This window comes from Euleptes europaea, chromosome 1 (genome assembly GCF_029931775.1).
Source record: "Euleptes europaea isolate rEulEur1 chromosome 1, rEulEur1.hap1, whole genome shotgun sequence".
In the NCBI taxonomy this organism is placed as follows: Eukaryota; Metazoa; Chordata; class Lepidosauria; order Squamata; family Sphaerodactylidae; genus Euleptes; species Euleptes europaea.
The window spans coordinates 68,267,421-68,286,071 of record NC_079312.1 but is presented as its reverse complement, the minus strand read 5'-3'; the positions used below and the strand labels follow the sequence as shown (position 1 = coordinate 68,286,071).

At 40.6% G+C, this 18,651-nt stretch overlaps 1 protein-coding gene across 13 annotated transcripts in view; it reads left to right on the top strand.

Annotated features, from left to right (window-relative positions):
- The window catches only part of ATP2B2 (ATPase plasma membrane Ca2+ transporting 2), a 384,163-nt gene extending 366,072 nt beyond the window's left edge, over positions 1–18,091 (top strand). For 8 of the 13 annotated variants that reach the window (XM_056866978.1, XM_056866987.1, XM_056866984.1 and 5 more), the window contains one exon: positions 17,661–18,091. In XM_056866978.1, the coding sequence (XP_056722956.1) occupies positions 17,661–17,969 (309 nt within the window). In that variant the 3' untranslated portion in view covers positions 17,970–18,091. Of the gene's footprint in view, positions 1–3,453; positions 3,626–11,094; positions 11,224–17,660 lie in introns of all 13 variants that reach the window. The other 5 variants (XM_056866983.1, XM_056866986.1, XM_056866989.1 and 2 more) reach the window with 2 other exon arrangements.
- The last annotated feature ends 560 nt before the right edge of the window (positions 18,092–18,651 follow it).

The window sequence follows — 18,651 nt, the reverse complement described above, 5'->3', positions numbered from 1 at the left end:
CCGCCCTCCCCAATCATAAGGCCACGCTCAGGGCGGGTAACATCATTTAAACATCAATAACAATTAAAATAAATAAACATTAACAATAAAACCCCATAATTTAAAATCCTAAATACAATTCTAAATCTAAATACAATAAAATGTGTGTTCTAAATACATTAAATAAATAAAATAATTTGAAGTGTTCCCTGACATAATGCCAGAGAGTTATAACCCATGGCCTATCATATGCAACACAGGTTCCATGGCAGGGAAAACTGTGATTGCAGGCTTAATTGCTATCCTAAAATATATGATAGCTGCGTTAAGTGTAGTAGGAATACTTTGTTTTTCACTTAATATTGAGTACAGTGGGAGTGTTTATACCATGTTGTAACTGAGGTAATATTAACTGTGGTAATATTACACCAGCACCATGGGCTGAGGAAGCTTAGAATACTAAGTTCTGCTCCTCCTTGGCATGCCTCCTAGCATTGTCCACATTTGGCCCATACATCCGTGCTGACATTGAGTTTACACTAGCATGGAATTTCTAGATTGAACAGCATATAATCGCTGTTATGACAGCATAGAGTTTAGTTGTAATCCTAAACAGTTTACAGACTAACTTTAGGATTAAACTGTGTGTCAGAGTTTAGGACTTTACTGATATTGCCGTCATAATATTGATGAATGCAGTACCCCCTTCCTTTTAAAGATTTTCTAGTTTAATTTGTTTTCTGCTGTGATTCTAGCTATCTCTTTGTATATGGTACCTATTGACTTGAAAAAGAATGCAAAACTGAAAAGGACTTTTGTGGCACTTTAAAAACTTATACTTTATATACTTCAATAAATCTATATCACATGCTCTAGCCCATGAAATAATATTAGAATTGATTATTTGTATCTTGTAACAATAAAATGTGCATGGTAGGCTCTTAATTACTTTTAAAATTGTCTCTATTGGAGAGTGTGCCATGATCCGACATTACTAGGAATCTGTTCTGTAATTAATTATAATTTATGAAGGATAATTTCAAAATGTTCAAAAAATAACTTGACTATCAGGAATGCAATTTATTTGATCAAAAATGGGATCCTCAAGATATAGCTTTTGTGACCTTATGTACAATTTGTCTTATACTATGCACTGGAAGATAATGGTCTCTTAATTGTAGGGGGTTAGCAGTATTAAGTCTCTGGCGGCTCAAATAAACAGGAGTCTTCTGGCACCTTAAAGTGCAACGTACCGGACATTTGTTAGAAGTGGCATTGAAGACTTGAAGGGGTGGAGCTAATCCTGATCTGGAGCCAGGAGACTGTGTACTTTTGGCATTCTTCTGCGATGCCATCTTAGCAGGTCTATAACCCTTAGAGGGATCACTGTGTGGCAGAAGAAAGTGTTGAGTCATTTACCCTATTTCATTCTAATGCTCTTTGGGAATCCAACTATTTATGGCTTCCTGAGCAGTCATTATTTTGAGAAAGGGTATTCCTTAACTGTCTCACATCCCTGAGTTTTGCTGGAGGCTCCCAAATTGTTGTATAAGTCTGTTACTTACCTTAAAGGTTAACAAAAACATACTTTAGTGTAAACATTCATGGACTAGAGCCCACTTCTGAAAAAGTGCCACGTTAAGGTGCCACAATACTCCTGTCTAGAAGCCAAGGCCTGAATTAAACATATAAACATAGTTTTCAGATTCTGCAACGAATGCAGTTGATATGTGCAAGGATCCAAATTAATGCAGCAGGTTCCCAAGTCCTTCCTCTTCATAGCAGCCCCTTGTGTTACTTAACAAGCTGCATCATAAACTTTCTGTGATGCAACAGAATGGCTGTAGGTTTGATATTAATTTGATTAAAAGAAACATGCAACTTAAACGTGAGCTTCAAGATTTGTTGAGTTCATCGGTTGTTTACATCCTCCCTTTAAGTAATGATGAGGACAGAAAGCCATGTCACACTTGATTTATTCATATATCTGCTAGTGGGTATCTATATGGCTTATGATTTTCGAGATCTCAGAAACTAGTTGTGTGATGCTATTTTTCCTGAAATAATATTTCTCTGATGTGTATATTGTCCTGGTTCCTTCTGTGTTGCTCAACCACTACTGCTTGGTTCTAAAATAACTATTTTGAACATTTATTTTACAACTTTTTTCTGTGATTGGCTTGCAGTAGGCATGCCATAGTGACTAGAATAACCCTTCAAGACAAACACAAATATATGAGTCTTACTCTATCTCAACTGAATAAAATGTTTAATATTTACAGTAATAGATATTTTAGCGTGCTACTTTTTGGTCTTTGCTTCCAAGGAGCACAACATGTAAGGGATTAGTCCAAATAGGGAGTGCAGTCCCACCTCTATCCTGAGGCAGGTTCCTCTGGTTGCACATTTTGGAAGGCAAATTGTCAGTTTTTTTAAATTGTATTTAAGCACTGAGAAAAATGAGATTTTGACTTCCTGTTTCAGCAATAGTCATGTTCTGGTATATCTGACAGGGAAAGTGGTAAATTATTTGTAAATGAAAAATATAAATCACTCTGAGCTTTCACATTCGGTTTTATGTAAGAAATTTAGAGGATCAACATTTACTAATTTTAATGTGGTTAAAGTTAATATGAAGTTATGATTAAATATATTCATTTATTAATTAAAAAACTGCTGTTATTTAGATCTATTTTAATTATATTTCTATAAAAGTTTGCATGTGAGTACATTTCCCCCCTCAATTTTGAAGAAAAACTACACACAAATATAATATATGCAGATACAAGGCTGGATTCTGCATTACAGTGAATGGAGCAAGTTAGTGGAAATGATTTTTACTGCCTCCCCCTGCTGCCCCTAAGACCACTCTGAAGGGTCAGGATATTGTGACATGAATAAAAGAGCCAGAAGTAAAAGAATCCACAGAAATTTCCCTTCACAACTCCAGCACAAGTTCTTATGTGCCTTGTGCAAGAAAGAAGTGGGGGAGCAATTTCTGCCATATTCTCCATCTGGCTTCAGCTTTGTAAACCACAAAACCCTCAAGAGTGTCTTCTCAATAGGCTTAGGAGGTTGCAGTGTGGAGGGGGAAGTGACAAAAATCATTTGCATGAGTTCATGCTATTTTTGAAAGTATAGGATCCAACCCTTTAGTCTGTAGGAATGTCTGCAATGTAACAAGGCAGTGCCATCCGAGCCCTTGAATGGCACAGACCTGTTGACAAGATTGGTATCCTCCTTACCATAACCATTCTGAATCTACTGCCATAAATTGGTGCAGTAGTGATGGTGCTGCATACCTTGCCCTACACAGAAACTGCTTGTCTATGGTTCTCCATTTTTCAAAGAACTGTCATTAATTGAAATTTCATTTGTATGAGCAGCTGAAAATGACAAAAAAAATATTCCTATCAGTTGCAAAGCTTGTATCCATTCCTCAAGCAACTTGTCTCATTCTTTCCTCCATTGCAGATCGAAGTAGTCAATACTTTCAAGAGTGGCACTTCCTTTCAGGGAGCTCTCAGGAGACAATCCTCCGTCACCAGCCAGAACCAGGATGTAACCAATATTTCTAGCCCTAGCCACGTTTCGTTATCCAATGCTCTTTCCTCTCCTACCAGCACACCTGCTGCGGCAGCTGGGCGTGAGTGTGTATTCTTAATGCATCTGATTACAGAGATGCCAATTTACGAGGCAGTCATTCAGGACTGAGACGCTGAACCCCTTTTCTCACCCCTTACATTAACTCACGTAGCTAGAATATTGTCACAAGTTGGTGGATTTGGATGCACTTTTCTTTACAGGTCCTCATTCTTTCTAACATATCTGTCAGTACCTACCAATCTGAATGCCAATCTCTTCCAAAGTAAAAATGTCTCTGAATGACACATCTCTGCACTGTTCATATGCTCATATTTCTCCTAAAACATTTCAAACTACTTTTACTATTGGCGGATCTTTCTAAGGATGCTTTGTTCTATCGACCATTAAACTAGGGACTTAGCAGTGGGATGCAGAAGGATTCTCAAATAAATTATTACCCAAGTTTGTTTGTTTATTTACAAAAATTATATCTTGTCCTTCTGACCTTATCAGGGCCACCAAGGCAGCTAGCAGAGTAAAAAACATGGAATAAAAACAAATATTAAAAGCTATTAAAAAAACATATCATTCAAACAATTAAAACCAATTTAAAATATACATACAATGAATAAAATGCACACTCATAAAAACAACAATCAAAAACAGGACAGGAGGAAGGGATCTCTGAGGGAATACCAGGTGAAACGAAAAAATCTTCGCTCACTGGTGGAAGATGGCAGTTCCTCTCCAAGGTTGCTACCCATCTAATCTCAGAAGGCAGGGAGCACCTGAAGCAAGGCCTTGGAAGATGACCATAGCAGTTGTTTAGGTTCGTAAGGAGGTAGACAGTCCTTCATGTATGCCAGTCCCAAGCCATGTAGGACTTTAGAAGTCACCCCCAGCCCCTTTGTGCTTAGAAACAGATTGGGAGCCAGTGTAGATGGGCCAGCACTGGAATGAGTTGATCCCTATGACCTTTCAACATCCTGGCTGCAGCATTCTGCACCAACTGAAGTTTCCAAACACTTTTCAAGGGCAGCCCCATGTAGAGTTCATTGCAGTAATCTAGATGTAACCAGGGCATGCATTATAGTGTCCAGATCTTTTATGCCCAGGAAAGGCCACAGCCTGGTTTACCAGCCAAAACTGATAAAAGGCACTCTGGGTCACAGTCGCCACCTGCTTATCCGGCAGTAGGCCTGGATCCAAGAGCACCCCCAAACTACCCATTCCTTCAAAGGGAGTGCAGCCCTATCTAGAATGGGTGTTTTATATCTGCTGTGATCACTGGCTAGTGGGTTGGATACACCAATCTGTTTGTGTAAGTATTATGGATATTACCTGCTTTTACTTTCCCCCAAACAGTCCCTTCCAGCTTCGGAAAAGTTGATTCCCAGAAGTGCAGGACCGTGTGGGATAATAGATGTGTGTTGGTGGTTTGCAGTGAGGAGGGGGGAAGAGGTGAATTTACTCCCTCCTTCCTCTTTCATTAGCACAGCTCCATTGATAGAAGATGCAGGAAGGGCTATTTCACTGCCTTGCCCCATCTTTGCACTCCACCAGCCTTCATTCCTATTAGACCACATGGATCCTGCAACCCCAGGGAATCCACTTTCCCAGGGCTTGAAGGGACTGCTGGATACAAGTGTGAGAAGATCCAAAATTATCAGCCCTTTCTTTTAACATATTGCTGGGTCCTACCCAGTGTCCCAGTGTATTCTTTCTACAAATGGGGGTGGGGGGTGGGGGAAATCACATAGCCTAAAAAATTAAAAGTTGCAAAGATAGATAGTTTTCCTATGTCTGCACCATCTCTAAATTATTCCAACAGTCAAGTGTCAAGAGATATTAGTCTACCGTTGCTGTTACTTGCCCCAGTAGGGAAAACATGGACACTTTAATGTTTTCCCTATCAAGACATATATACCTGCTCCAAGGGTAATTTACACTGAGAAACTCTTCCAGCCAATCACCTTTGGAGACAGCTACAGTTCTCTTTCCCCCATCCTTTGTGGGGGCAGAGCAAGTACTATGGCTGGGAAACTATAGAGCCAGAGGCACCTTATTCAGGGTCCTGTAGGATTCAACCTTTTGGTCCAATTTGCTTGAAACCTGGGGTTCTTTAATGGACAGGCAGCATTCCATCGTTATTTTGGTGTCCTTTGGTTGAAACACTCTAGGCCCTTTGAAAGCCCCTCATAGGGAATAATGGCAGACTGATGGAAAGGAAGGAGGGGTCTTCCAAGGAAGCCACTTTTACTTTGAGAAAGGAAACAAACAGACCACAACATGGAAGGATGGCAAATGCAGAGTTTTCAATGGCAAGGTAAACATTTTTATTGTCAGTCAGTTACTGTAAGAGTAGGAAAAAGAAATGAATGTAGATGGGGGGTGGGTTTTTTTTGTTTAATGTCGTGGCCGACTGCAGCTCTCCTGCTGGCTGCTGCTTGGCCACCATTTTAGGAATCAGTAGGGAGAAGTGCAGCTGCGCAGAGAGACACCTACTTTAGTGGGTCTGTAAAATCAAAGCCCTTTGTTCAATCTGCTTGAAACTCAGGGAGGTTTTAGATTACAGGGAGGACTATGTTCTATGCAAATTTGTTGCCATCACCTTCATAAACAGCTGCCTCGGACCATTATATACCTTCTCCATTGAAAATAACATTCCTGAACTATGGAACCTGAAAATCCACACAGATTAGAATCTCAAACTGGTAATATCTTACCCGAAAATAAGTAATCGCAGTAAAAATCCACCCCTGGCCCACCAAAGCCTAGATCTGAAATCGTGATGAAATGTTTCTAGGCACACACCCCTGCTAGCTAAGTCATTATCAGGTGGTGGGTTCGTTTCCCACACATTGCTTTAACTATCAGAAATTTCTATCTAGGGCATCTAATGAAAGACAGCTGCTGCATTCATAATAACATGATTCTATAAATGGTCTTTAATTTATAATATTAGGTCAATCCTATGTAGAGTTACCCTCTTCTAAGGCCACTGAAATTAATGGTCTTAAACGGGTGTAACTGTTTAGGACTATTCTATTAATCGCACTAAACTTTTCAAAATAATTACATATCTTTTGCTATATTTTGACCTATTTGTACTGGTCTCGTGAAAATTAATCAGTGAAGGTTAGTTGAGGTAGATCTTTTCCAAGCAACCACTTGATCAGATGCTCCAGAAAAGTTTCCAGAAGGCAGGCAGGGAGCAGCATACAAGATATGGAATTATGAAGGTTACATACTCTGTCCCTTTGAACTAACATCACCGTGATTGTTGCCCGTGCTGTGGCTGGCATTGGAGGCTAACTCTGCTTACAAGCTCAGAATTGTTAAGATATACTTCTGTCTACATATCTTCTTTCCATCATTCACATCATCTCTTTTATCATTCTGTCACATTAAAAACTGAGAAACCTGTGCTTTGTTCTCAAAAATTCAAATAAATAGGTATTACTTTATATTTGAATATTTCTAGAGATAAATTTTAACATGATGTATGGCACTTTTGTAAAGCTTTTTTGTTTAGGGCATTGGTTATACAAAGATATAAACATGTACGAGAACTGAAAATGAACAGCGGAGGGAAATTTATTTTGGGTTTTTTATTAAGTAGATTTAGCATATACTGCTCTCTTTGAAGACTGCCTTACTACTGTGCATTTTTAAGGTTTCAGTAATAATAGGAAAATAAGACACCTCATGTTGTATTTGTTACTTATTTTGAAAAGGCCTTGCAATTTTTTTAAACATTATGGAAGAGTGGTCATTCACTAGACCGGTGATATTCTACATGTGGTGGGGCACTGTGCAAGGGGAATGATGTATAGCTGGAATATACTGGCTAACATCCATACATATTAATGTTTACATGACTCTGATAATCCTTTCTTCCTCTTTGAAGAATTGGGCTTATGTTCTGCCGATATACACATGTATGCAATCGAGCAAAAAAAGAACAACTACAACAAAAATCAAAGCCAAAAAAACAGAGAATTGCAGAGAAACAATACCATATATAAATACAAAACGTCTGAAGTGTAATATAAAAAGACTTTGACATTAATTCCTGACCTTATGGATTCATCACCCCCAAAACCTATGTACATTTCAAAAGCAGGAATAGTAAAAATAACACTATGGCTTTTCTGGGAGTTAGATTGGACGGTGGTATTCAAATATCTTTAGATTTTTGTGTTTGCCATTATAAAACAACAAATGGGGAGCAATTAGAATCTTTGTCCCTGGCAAATCTTTTTCTTGTCAGTGACCTCATGAAGCCTCAGGGCTCATTTTGACTATAAATATTGGCTCCTCGCCATTCATAGTCCTGGATCCTTGCATGCACCCCCACTTTGCTTGTGGGCCCTTCCCTTTCCCCTCCCTACAGCACAACTTTCATCTGGACATCGCTTTTCCTGGGCTGGTAAATATCGCCTCTATCCTAACAACCTTGTGTCCTACCCCTCCTCCCTGTCATTTCCTTAGCTCTTGTGTGAATTGTGTGTGTGTTTTTCTGTGTGTGTTTGAAACTTTTTTTTTTACAATAGAAACTCCATTTTATTCAAAAGCCACTTCTTTATTAAAGAGTTTTTCAAAAGAGGCTCATCCCTGTAAATGCTGGCTAAAGATCCTTGGTTACCCAACCTCTTGCTAAACTTGTCTTCATTGCTTATTCCCCCAACCAAAGCAGAGACTATCTAATTCGGGTAACAATCCCATTTTCCCCACCTTTGCTTCCTCCCCTCTTCCCCTACTTCTTTCAGTCTCTCACTCTTTCTCCCTCCTGCCACCCCTTTTCTTACTCTCTCTCCCCATGTGTATCATTTTCCATCACTTTGTGTCCCCCAGCCCATCACTCTTCATTTTCTATCTCCCCACCTTATCACTCTTTCACTATCTTTCTGCCCCTACCCCATCACTTTCTCTTTTGCCCTATACACCATCACTCTCTCTTTCTGGCCCCCACCACTCTTTGGTGCCAACATGTTTTTGCAGGGCCCCAAGCATCTGTCAGGGCCCTCCAGAGCTGCCTCACCAGTGGCTCAGGTAAGTAATCTGCACACATGCAGATATAAGTTTAATGGAGGGAGGTTAAACCCTCCCCCAATATAATTTTTGCAGCTTTTAGGATTTTTCTGCAAATCTAGGGGGTCCCCCAAATTTGGATCAAAATCTTCTTTCTGTCAGTGTGGGCCCGAACTGTGGATTTAAATACCCACAAATTTGCCCACAAGTGTGAAATAGATATATAGATGTGATTGGTGTAAGTTTTTTAAAGGGCATACTCCTTTAATTTCCGTGGTTCTGTGGTTAGCTACAGCTCCCAAGAGGACTAAATCAGCACATGGCTGGGTTAACATTTTTGCTGAATTTGGGTTTGGAAAGAAAGGTGATTGTACATTTTTTGGGGCCAGGACTGTACTGTGTGTGTGTGTGTGTATACACACACACACATACATACACACACACACACACACACACATATATATATATATATATATATATATATATATATATATATATACACACACACACACACACACACATTTATACATTTTCCCATGTATCTGTATAGACATGTGATGAAGTTTACGCTTTAATTTTAAACATTTTATTGAATTATGTATTAATTTGTATGCAGGATATTATATAGAGAGAGATCTAGTCGTTTTTTTCTATTGTGGGGCAACTTTTTGCATAATTTATAAGCTTTTGGGATGAGGTTAGTAATTGATTTGATTTGATTTTTATTTTGTATTCAAAAATTATTATCTATCTTTGTTAGGTTTTTACATTTAGTACAGACCAGCCATGGCCCTGTGGATTCTTTGAATTTTTTGATGCTTTATCTCTATGTGTTGCTATTTATTTTATAACCACTGAGGAAGATAATTGTTGAAATGTGTTTGGTCTTTTATTTTTGCTTTGTAATTAAGGGGCATTTTGTATTTGCGTTAACATGTTCACTATTTTTACTATTTCAAATGTAAATAGGGGTGGGTTTTTTTTGAGGGGATGATGAATCCATAAGGTCAGGAATTAGTTTCAGAATCTTTTTACATTACACTTCAGACATTTGCTATTTATATATTATACTGTTTCCTTGAGAGCTAGTGGGGTATAGTGGTTAAGGTGTCAGACTAGGACCTGGGAAACCCTACTTCAAATCCCCACTCGCACCATGGAAGCTTGCTGGGTGACCTTGGGCCAGTCCCACACTCTCAACCCTGACCCTGGCTAGTATTTGGATGGGAGAACTTCAAGGAATACCAGGGTCACCACACAGAGGCAGGCAATAGCAAACCACCTCCGAAGGTCTCTTGCCTTGAAAACACTACGGGGTTGCCATAAGTCAGATGTGACTTGACAGCAAAAAAAGCAAAACCAAAACCTGTTTCCATACAATTCTCTGCTTTTTGTAGATATATATGCTCCAGGTCACAGAAGACATAATATGTGCAAATGGTGGGAACATGCACCATCCCAGAATCCTCTGGGGTAGAGGGACCCCAGTGGGTTTGAAAGGATATGAACTTTTCCTTATGTCTTAAGTCTAAGCACAACAAATAATCATCTATCTTCCATGCAATCACAAGTTAATGTTACTTCAATTCCTGTATTCGCTTTGTTTCCCTTCCTTTTCAAATATGTTCAGAGTATTGAAAATACTGAGGGCCATGCAGATGCCTTAAGGTTACTAGTAGACCACTAGGTCTCCACTATAGTGGGAGACCTCCCACTTCAGGCCCTAACTCCCACCATTGCTCAGAATACCAGTGAGAGGGGAGGGGAAACACAGAAAAAAATCACTGCCACGTTGATGGTGTGATATGTCATTTCCGGTCCAGACCTGCAATTGATGTTGCACCATTCTAGGATTCAGTAGGTTTGGCCCAGAAATGATACCACACAATCAACATGATGGTGCCTCCCATCTCAATGCCTCCTAGTCTCCCACCAGTTGCCAGCCATTGGCAACTGGTGGGAGACCATTGGCTGGCAACTTTATAGGTCACCCAGAGGCTTACAGCCTGTAGATATCCACTTGTCTGTAGAACCTGTGCTTCCACTCACTGAGGGGGCTCTGAGGCGGTTACTACCATTCCATGGTTACACTGGCTTGAAGAAGTGTCCCCTAATCACAGAAACTGCAATGGCTGTACCCCTCTATTGGGATGCCAGTTCTCCCAAGGAACTGCATGTTAACACTATTAAGGTACTCATACAAGGACACCAGAAAAATGTGAACTGGCCTTCAGTGTTTTCAGTATTCTGAGCATATTTCCAAATGGAGAAAACCTGGGCATATGTGCTGTCACTAATTTAGCATCAGGCTTGCCTTTGTATAACCACATCCCTAACCAAGAACAGCATTAGTTAAACCTTAGGAGTTGGCATCTCTTGGCAAAACTTTGTTTTATAAACTAATCTCCTTACTGTCCTTTCAATAGAATTGAATTATTTGCTTTTGCAGTGCCCTACTCTTTACTTTCTGAATATTAAATGTGTTTGTTTTCCCAGAGGGCTAGAGATCACTGGACAAAAGGGTTCAGCAGGAGAGAGTGAAATAAAAAGAGGTTGTGAGTCTTTAACCTTGAGCCTGACATGAATGTGAACCAAACTCCAGATACTTGGCTTATATGAAGCCAGGTAAACATTCGAGTATAAGCCCATATGCTACCTACTATATAACATCTGTCGACCTGAAAACTGATCCAATATATTTAAGTGGCACTATTGTACTTAAGTATGGTATTCTAGACTTCATCAGAGATTTTTTTTTCCCAATGGGGATAAAAATCTGCAGTATCTAAAAACTATATTTCTCCTTTCTTTGCCTGATGCAAATATCTTTTTGAAATATGAAATAACTTTCAGGGTGGGGCAAACTGAAATACTTTTTATTACAGCTACAGAGAAGAAAGAAGTGGAAACTTAAAAGTCATGTCAAAATGTCCTGAAGTGTTGTCCCCCACCCTACTTAAAGTCCTTTGTTAAGAACAGTTCATTCTTTCTGTTGCATCCATTACTGTGAGAAAAGGGAGCTGTATCTCATTGTTCGTCATACCTTGGCATTGTCCGTTCATAAACAATGTCCATTACATGATCACCATGTAGTTGAAATCTATTTCTGGTCTGTCCACCATATATACTCATGATAAAAATAAAACTAACACATGAACAGTAATGTAGAGTCCTTTTAAACATCAGCTATATAATCAACCTTATAGTTTAGTACTTTTACTTACTCAATGCTCAGTTCAGCGATCTAGTTTATATTATTATATCTATATGCTTTCCTTTAAAATAAAGCTGGTAGGTCTTAATGCTGATGATTTCTGAGCAAAAAATAAAGATAGATCCAGATTCAGAATATCAACTGTAATCCAGAATGGCATGTGAATGTTCCCTTTTCCAGAAGGTCCCCGCTCACCCAGAATCCCCAAACTCCACTGGTACAAAAAGCAGTTTGGGCATTTGCAATCACACTATTTTTGTCAATTTCTCTTTTGAGCCAAAACTCCAAGTTACTTCCGAGCAGGCTGGGAACATGCTGCTGAAGAGGTGTTCAGATATGGTGATGGTGCTATGGTATGGATATTACCACTTCAAAGGGAGTAAAAGCAAGGAAGTACCCAATCCTACCCCAAATGGCAATTGGCTGAATGTTTATTGGTGTACAGAAATACTGGATGCTGCATGCAAGGCTCTTTCTCTGTACCGCACCTTTGGCAGGTCAACTGCATGTGCACCACCCCCTTGTTAGTTAGAGCAAGAACACCCTAAGTATAGTCTTAATTCTGTATCTCTAATAAAAGAAGTCAAATTATATTCATTGAAAAGAAGGGGGAGGCCTTCAGCTATCAGGTCTCCTGCTTGCAGTCTTTGCCCACACCTGCTCGGAGTGATGGCGAGAGAATTTTTTAACAGTGATGCAGGTGGTGTTGCTAGTCACTTCTGGGTAAAAAGTGGAAGTGATGTAGGGTTTTTCTAGGAATGGCTGGAAACCTTGGTTTTCGTAGAGCTACCCTATGTCACAGGTTTTCCCCAGAAATGATGTAAAGACACTGTCGCTTTCATACTTCCCATGTTCCCATCCCCAACACTCCCACTGGTTTCCAGGTTCAGTCTGGCATAGGAAGGCTCTATGATATCTTTCTGATTTATCTCAGTTAATTAACCAGAAGAAGGCATACTGATATGAAGGACATTTCCTTCATGATTAACTATATAATCCTATGTGTAGAATTGTACAGCTGGCTATATAAAACGCTGATAGGTTCTATGGTTAAACCTCTGGATTTGGGCCTAACCTGCCAGAGAAGCAATCATTGGATTGTTTTAGGCAAACTCTGTCTCAGTCACAATCTCATCAAATATAAATGCTAAATTTTGTAACAAACAAAAGTCTGAAGTATTATAATAATACTTTTAAATTTTCTGTGACATGCATGTAGGGAGATTTATGCTTATAAAATATATTACCGTATATACTCGAGTATAAGCCGAGTTTTTTAGCCATGATTTTTGGCTTAAAAAACTCACCTCGGCTTATACTCGGGTCAATATGGTAATTCGCCTGCAGGGCCCTCTCCCAGCGCGCTCCCGCCGGCCAGCTGATGTCCCGCCTTCTCCCACCCCACCCCACCCGATCGCGCCTTCTGCGCGGCAGTGGCTTCTCCCCCCCACCCCACCCAAACGCGCCTTTTGCGCCTTCTGCTCGGCGGCGGCGGTTTCTTCACCCCCACCCACCCCACCTTCTGCTGGGCAGTGGCGGTTTCTTCCCCCCCCACCTCCCCCCCACCTGGGCCGGTCCTCCCGCTTGCCAGCTGACCCTGCGGGGCCTCCTGCGCGCAGGAAGGAGGCCGCCGCCGCCTGCATGCCTTCCCTGTGGGCTAGGAGCGGCCCGTGGGGCCTCCTGCGTGCAGGGAGGGGGCCGCCACCGCCTGCCTGCGCGCCTGGAGCCCGGTCAGGTAAGCCTGAGGGGCTGCATTTCCCCCTCGGCTTATACGTGGGTGCCTAATTTTTCCCCATTTTGGGGGTGAAATTAGGCACCTTGGCTTATACTCGGGTCAGCTTATACCTGAGTATATACGGTATATTGTATTAAACACACAGTCATTTGCTCTCATATACAATCCCACTCTGTGATGGGACATTAGTTTTTGGACTGCACTTTGTCTCTTTAAGAACTACAAATGACAATGAGGTTCTCTCATCTCAGTTTATAAACACTTGGCAAAACTGAATTTGAGGCACAGGCTTATAAAACCAGGATTAAGGTTAGACTAAACTTCTTAGAAATATATAAGATATCCAGAGTAATAAATTCATAAAGCCATGAACATTCCTTCTGAAGCATGCTTTTCTTTCTCCCTATCCTTTCCTGAGCTTTCTAACAACCTGTTCAAGGCATTCTTTACTGCTGCATGTCAGAGATGGGTGGTCAAAGCTATAATTTACTTAGGTGAATATTTGGATTCTTTTACCATAAACATTTGACAAAGCAGAGGCTATTAAAATGTATACTAATTAAAGACCAGGCAAGCCAAACCCCCCACCCCCCCCAAGAGATTATCAAAATGAGAGCTACATTTTATAGTGGAGGGACAAATGTTTGCAGAAGTGCAACATTTTTGTCTTCCTTGGTGGCCTCCCATTGAAGTAGTGATGCTGCTTAGCTTCTGAGATCTAACAAGATTAGGCTGTACCATATTTGTAGGATTCCCTCCCAGGCAGAGAAATAACTACTGTCCAAATAAAGACATTGCAGTTCTGGCTGCCAAGGCGCTGTCCCTAACCCCCTGATTCTAGGTGTGTTTACTCAGTAGGAAGTTCTAAGGTTTCAGTGGGACACCTCCTAGTAAGTATGCTTAGTATTTCAGCATAAGAATGATACCAGGTCACCTAGATCTATAGGCTAAGAACTTACTGCATGATGACTTCTAATGGCATGAAGCAGTCACCCCCAACCCCTTGGAAATCCAAACAGGTAGAGCCATAGCAGCACTAGGTTTATCATGGTGCAAGAGGTTAGAAGCAGCTATTTTCCCCTTTTACTAGAGCTGCCATGTGGAAAACTTGTCAAAGTTAAAAAGTTACTTGTTACCACCTTCTCCGTTGTGCCATCTTTTTAAAAAACAAGTGGACTTTCTTTTGCCTAGTCCAGGGGTCTGCAAACTGCGGCTCCCAAGCCGCATGCGGCTCTTTGGCCCGTTGAGTGCGGCTCTCCGAACTTGGTTCGGAGCCCCTGCTTGCGCCGGCAGCCGGGCTGCGGAGCCAGCGCGCCTGAGAGAAAGAGAGAGAGAGAGAGCAGGTGAGCGGGCACGCTGTCTCCCCACCCCCCGCCGTGGAGAATGGCCAGGTCCCCCTTTCCCTTGCCCTCAATGGTTGGGAGGCTAAAGCCTCCCCTCCCCTCTAGCCGCGCAATTGCTGGGCGGGCGGCTCGGCGGTTCCTGCCCCCCCGCCTATCAGCTGTTGGGCGGGGCGGGCTTCCTTTGGTAGACCTGGCCCCCGGCTGAGTCCCATTGGGAGGCCGTGTCTACCCACTGGCTTTCTTGGCGGTAGACCTGGACTTCGAGGAGGGGGAAAAGTCCCCCTTCAGAGGCCAGGTCTACCAATTGGCTTCTATGGGCCTCCGGAGGCCAGGTCTACTACCAAGAAAGCCAATGGGTAGACCTGGCCTCCCAATGGGACTCAGCCGGAGGTCAGGTCTACCAATAGGCTTTTATGGCGGTAGACCAGGCCTCTAGACGAGGACTCCAGATGGGGAGGGGGAAATGGCAGGGACTTACAATTTAATTTTTATCAATAAATAAGATCACTATTAAGTATGATATCAAGTTTTATTCAGTGTACCTATAGTTTAATTAAGACTTAAAACTTTAATTAAAGTTTATTAAGTTAATAAACAGTGTACCTACCTATATAGTTTAAAAATATTGTCGAAGGCTTTCACGGACAGAGTTCATTGGTTCTTGTAGGTTATCCGGGCTGTGTGATCGTGGTCTTGGTATTTTCTATCCTGACATTTCGCCAGCAGCTGTGGCAGGCATCTTCAGAGGAGTAACACTGAAGGACAGTGTCTCTCAGTGTCAAGTGTGTAGGAAGAGTAATATATAGTCAGAAAGGGGTTGGGTTTGAGCTGAATCATTGTCCTGCAAAAAGTATCAAAGGTAATGTGCTAATCATTGTCCTGATTAGCACATGATTAGCACATTACCGTTGATACTTTTTGCAGGAAAATGATTCAGCTCAAACCCAACCCCTTTCTGACTATATATTACTCTTCCTACACACTTGACACTGAGAGACACTGTCCTTCAGTGTTACTCCTCTGAAGATGCCTGCCACATCTGCTGGCGAAACGTCAGGAAAGAAAATACCAAGACCACGGTCACACAGCTCGGATAACCTATATAGTTTAAGTTTAAGAAATTTGGCTCTCAAAAGAAATCTCAATCGTTGTACTGTTGATATTTGGCTCTTTTGACTAATGAGTTTGCCAACCCCTGGCCTAGTCAAACGTTAGTTCACACAGACATCTTTCAGAATCTCTAGCAATTCTCATGAAGATTTTTCTAATATAGCTTGGAGTTTTGGGTCCTGTCTGGGTTCAGAATCTGTTTCCCCCCCCCCCCCAACTTTTGGATGTGTTAGGCATGAGAGTTTCCGTCAAATGGGGCCTAAGAAGAACATGCTAGCCAGTGGAATACTTGCAACAGTTCTGCCACAAGCATGTACTAGTGGTGTCTCATTCTGATTAGCATTAATTCTTCATTCATAATTAGAGGACAATACAAAAGATCAACAACCCCAGGATTCATTTTTAGTCACAATACATCTCCCAACAGTTGACGTATTCGCCATTCTGTTTATTTCTCTCGGGATTTTCCTTTCAAGAAATTCTGTCTTTTCTCACTAGTAACTTTTAAGAATACACCCAGGATGCTCTTCCGTTTTAGTGCTGTAGACGTTATCTGCCCTTTCTTAACCCAGCAACACCCTCTTCAGCTCCTGCACCTCATGGCAGGCAGAATAAATGAGTGTGCTGACCTAACATCTCACTGATGAGCTTTTTCAGCTGGCTCTCCCTTTGTTCTGTGGTTCAAAGTTAAAACAGCAAAAAACGACGTGGTATAATTAAATGGATATAATTCAATTACTGCAGATGAGGCATTAAAAAGTTCACAATTTTAAAACGCAGAAAATCAAGGAGTTTTGTTTTGTAACTCAATTCTACGAAACCCAGTAACCATTATATGATTTCCTACTTGTTTATTAATAAGGTTTTACGTTGTTTTAAAGAAATGGCTAGAACAGTGGGTCTATACTCGAGTGTTTACCTCACTTATGCATGAAGGGAAAAAAACAAAACAAAAGTTTGATCAGCAAATACATGTTCACATTATCCAGGCTTCCAAGTGTAGTTGTTGTGTGCCAGTTAGCTGTGTTTGTGATAGTTGTGACTTTTTTCTGTATAGCATGTTTTTGCTTAAGTATTTTGTTTGCTTGGCTTTTTGTGTGCTCCTGGCTGCTCCATTTAGATCTTGCTTTAAAAAAATGGACACATTTTCTGTTCTTCCATTTGGCTCCTATGTCTTTCATACGTACCCATCCAACTGTGTCTGTTTTGTGCTTCCTTGTTTGAGATGTGTGATTTGTGTGTGTTTTTTTCCTATACAAATAAGACTTTAAAAATACAACATAATATGCTTCCTAACTTATTCACGGCAAAACTATCAACATGCATGGTTCTACATTTGCATTGGAATTAACATGGCTTGTCTTTTACTAGGATGTATCACATGAGTGGATGTTCACTTTCTTTAAACAATGCTTCCCATCAGTTTTCTGATGGCTTTAAACTCGTACAGTTTTAACATTGCAGTTGATTCAGACACTCAAAATGCACAAAACTGGGCCACTTGTTTATGCATTTAGCATCCAGAGACTATGGACTACCGCTGCCTGCTCTGCCATAACCATACGCAATATTTTTTCACCCCTCCCCCAAGAATCCCTGTATGAGGGTTTGCAAAGGCATCCAGCACTGACATCTCTCTTGTTTTTCCCCCTCCTCTCAGATCCGCGTCGTGAAGGCATTCCGTAGCTCTCTCTATGAAGGTTTAGAAAAACCAGAATCTAGAACATCCATTCACAACTTTATGACTCATCCTGAATTTAGGATAGAAGATTCCCAGCCCCATATTCCTCTCATTGATGATACGGAACTAGAAGACCCTGCACTCAAGCAAAATCCAAGTCCACCATCGTCGCTGAACAAGAACAACAGTGCTATCGATAGTGGAATAAACCTTACAACTGACACAAGTAAATCAGCTACCTCTTCTAGTCCAGGAAGCCCGATCCATAGCCTGGAGACATCACTTTAGCTGAAAATGTCACTGCAAAAATAGTAATATAAATATTAATATATACATAGAAATTATGTATAAACAATGCTGGCTGAGAAGCTGTTTGAACTCCTATTTGCTTTGAAAAAAAGGAAAGAAAACTAATCATTGATCACGGTGATTTGGGGAAAAGAATGAATGGCTGATTTATATATTCCTTTCTTGTGCCCCTGCAGAAAACAAAACAAAATGAAAACAATACCAATGCCCTCCTGCATGAATGTACTGTCCACTTCCAGCTCTCCCTTCTTTTTATTACTTAAGCAGGAAATGCAAAGGACTTCTTTGAGGCTATTTATCCAATTCACTGGTCTGTGAGTTTTTTTTAAAATGCTTGTGTGGCATGGACTCAGTTGTATAGATTAATTTAAATAACTTTTTGAAGTTGCAAAGCTTAACTTGCACAGTAGATTTGCACCAGTTGGACAGAGGAACCTAATAAGCATTTATAAGGCTATATATAGAGATATATACATATAAATATATACATGATATATTATAACTATATATGTGTATATATCCATATATATATATAGTTATATATATATATATATATATATATATATATATATATATATATATATATAAAGTTTCTTTGTTGGCATGTTGCCTTTTTCTGCTCAAATTGCTCTATTTTAACTTATTTATGTCCTAAAAATAA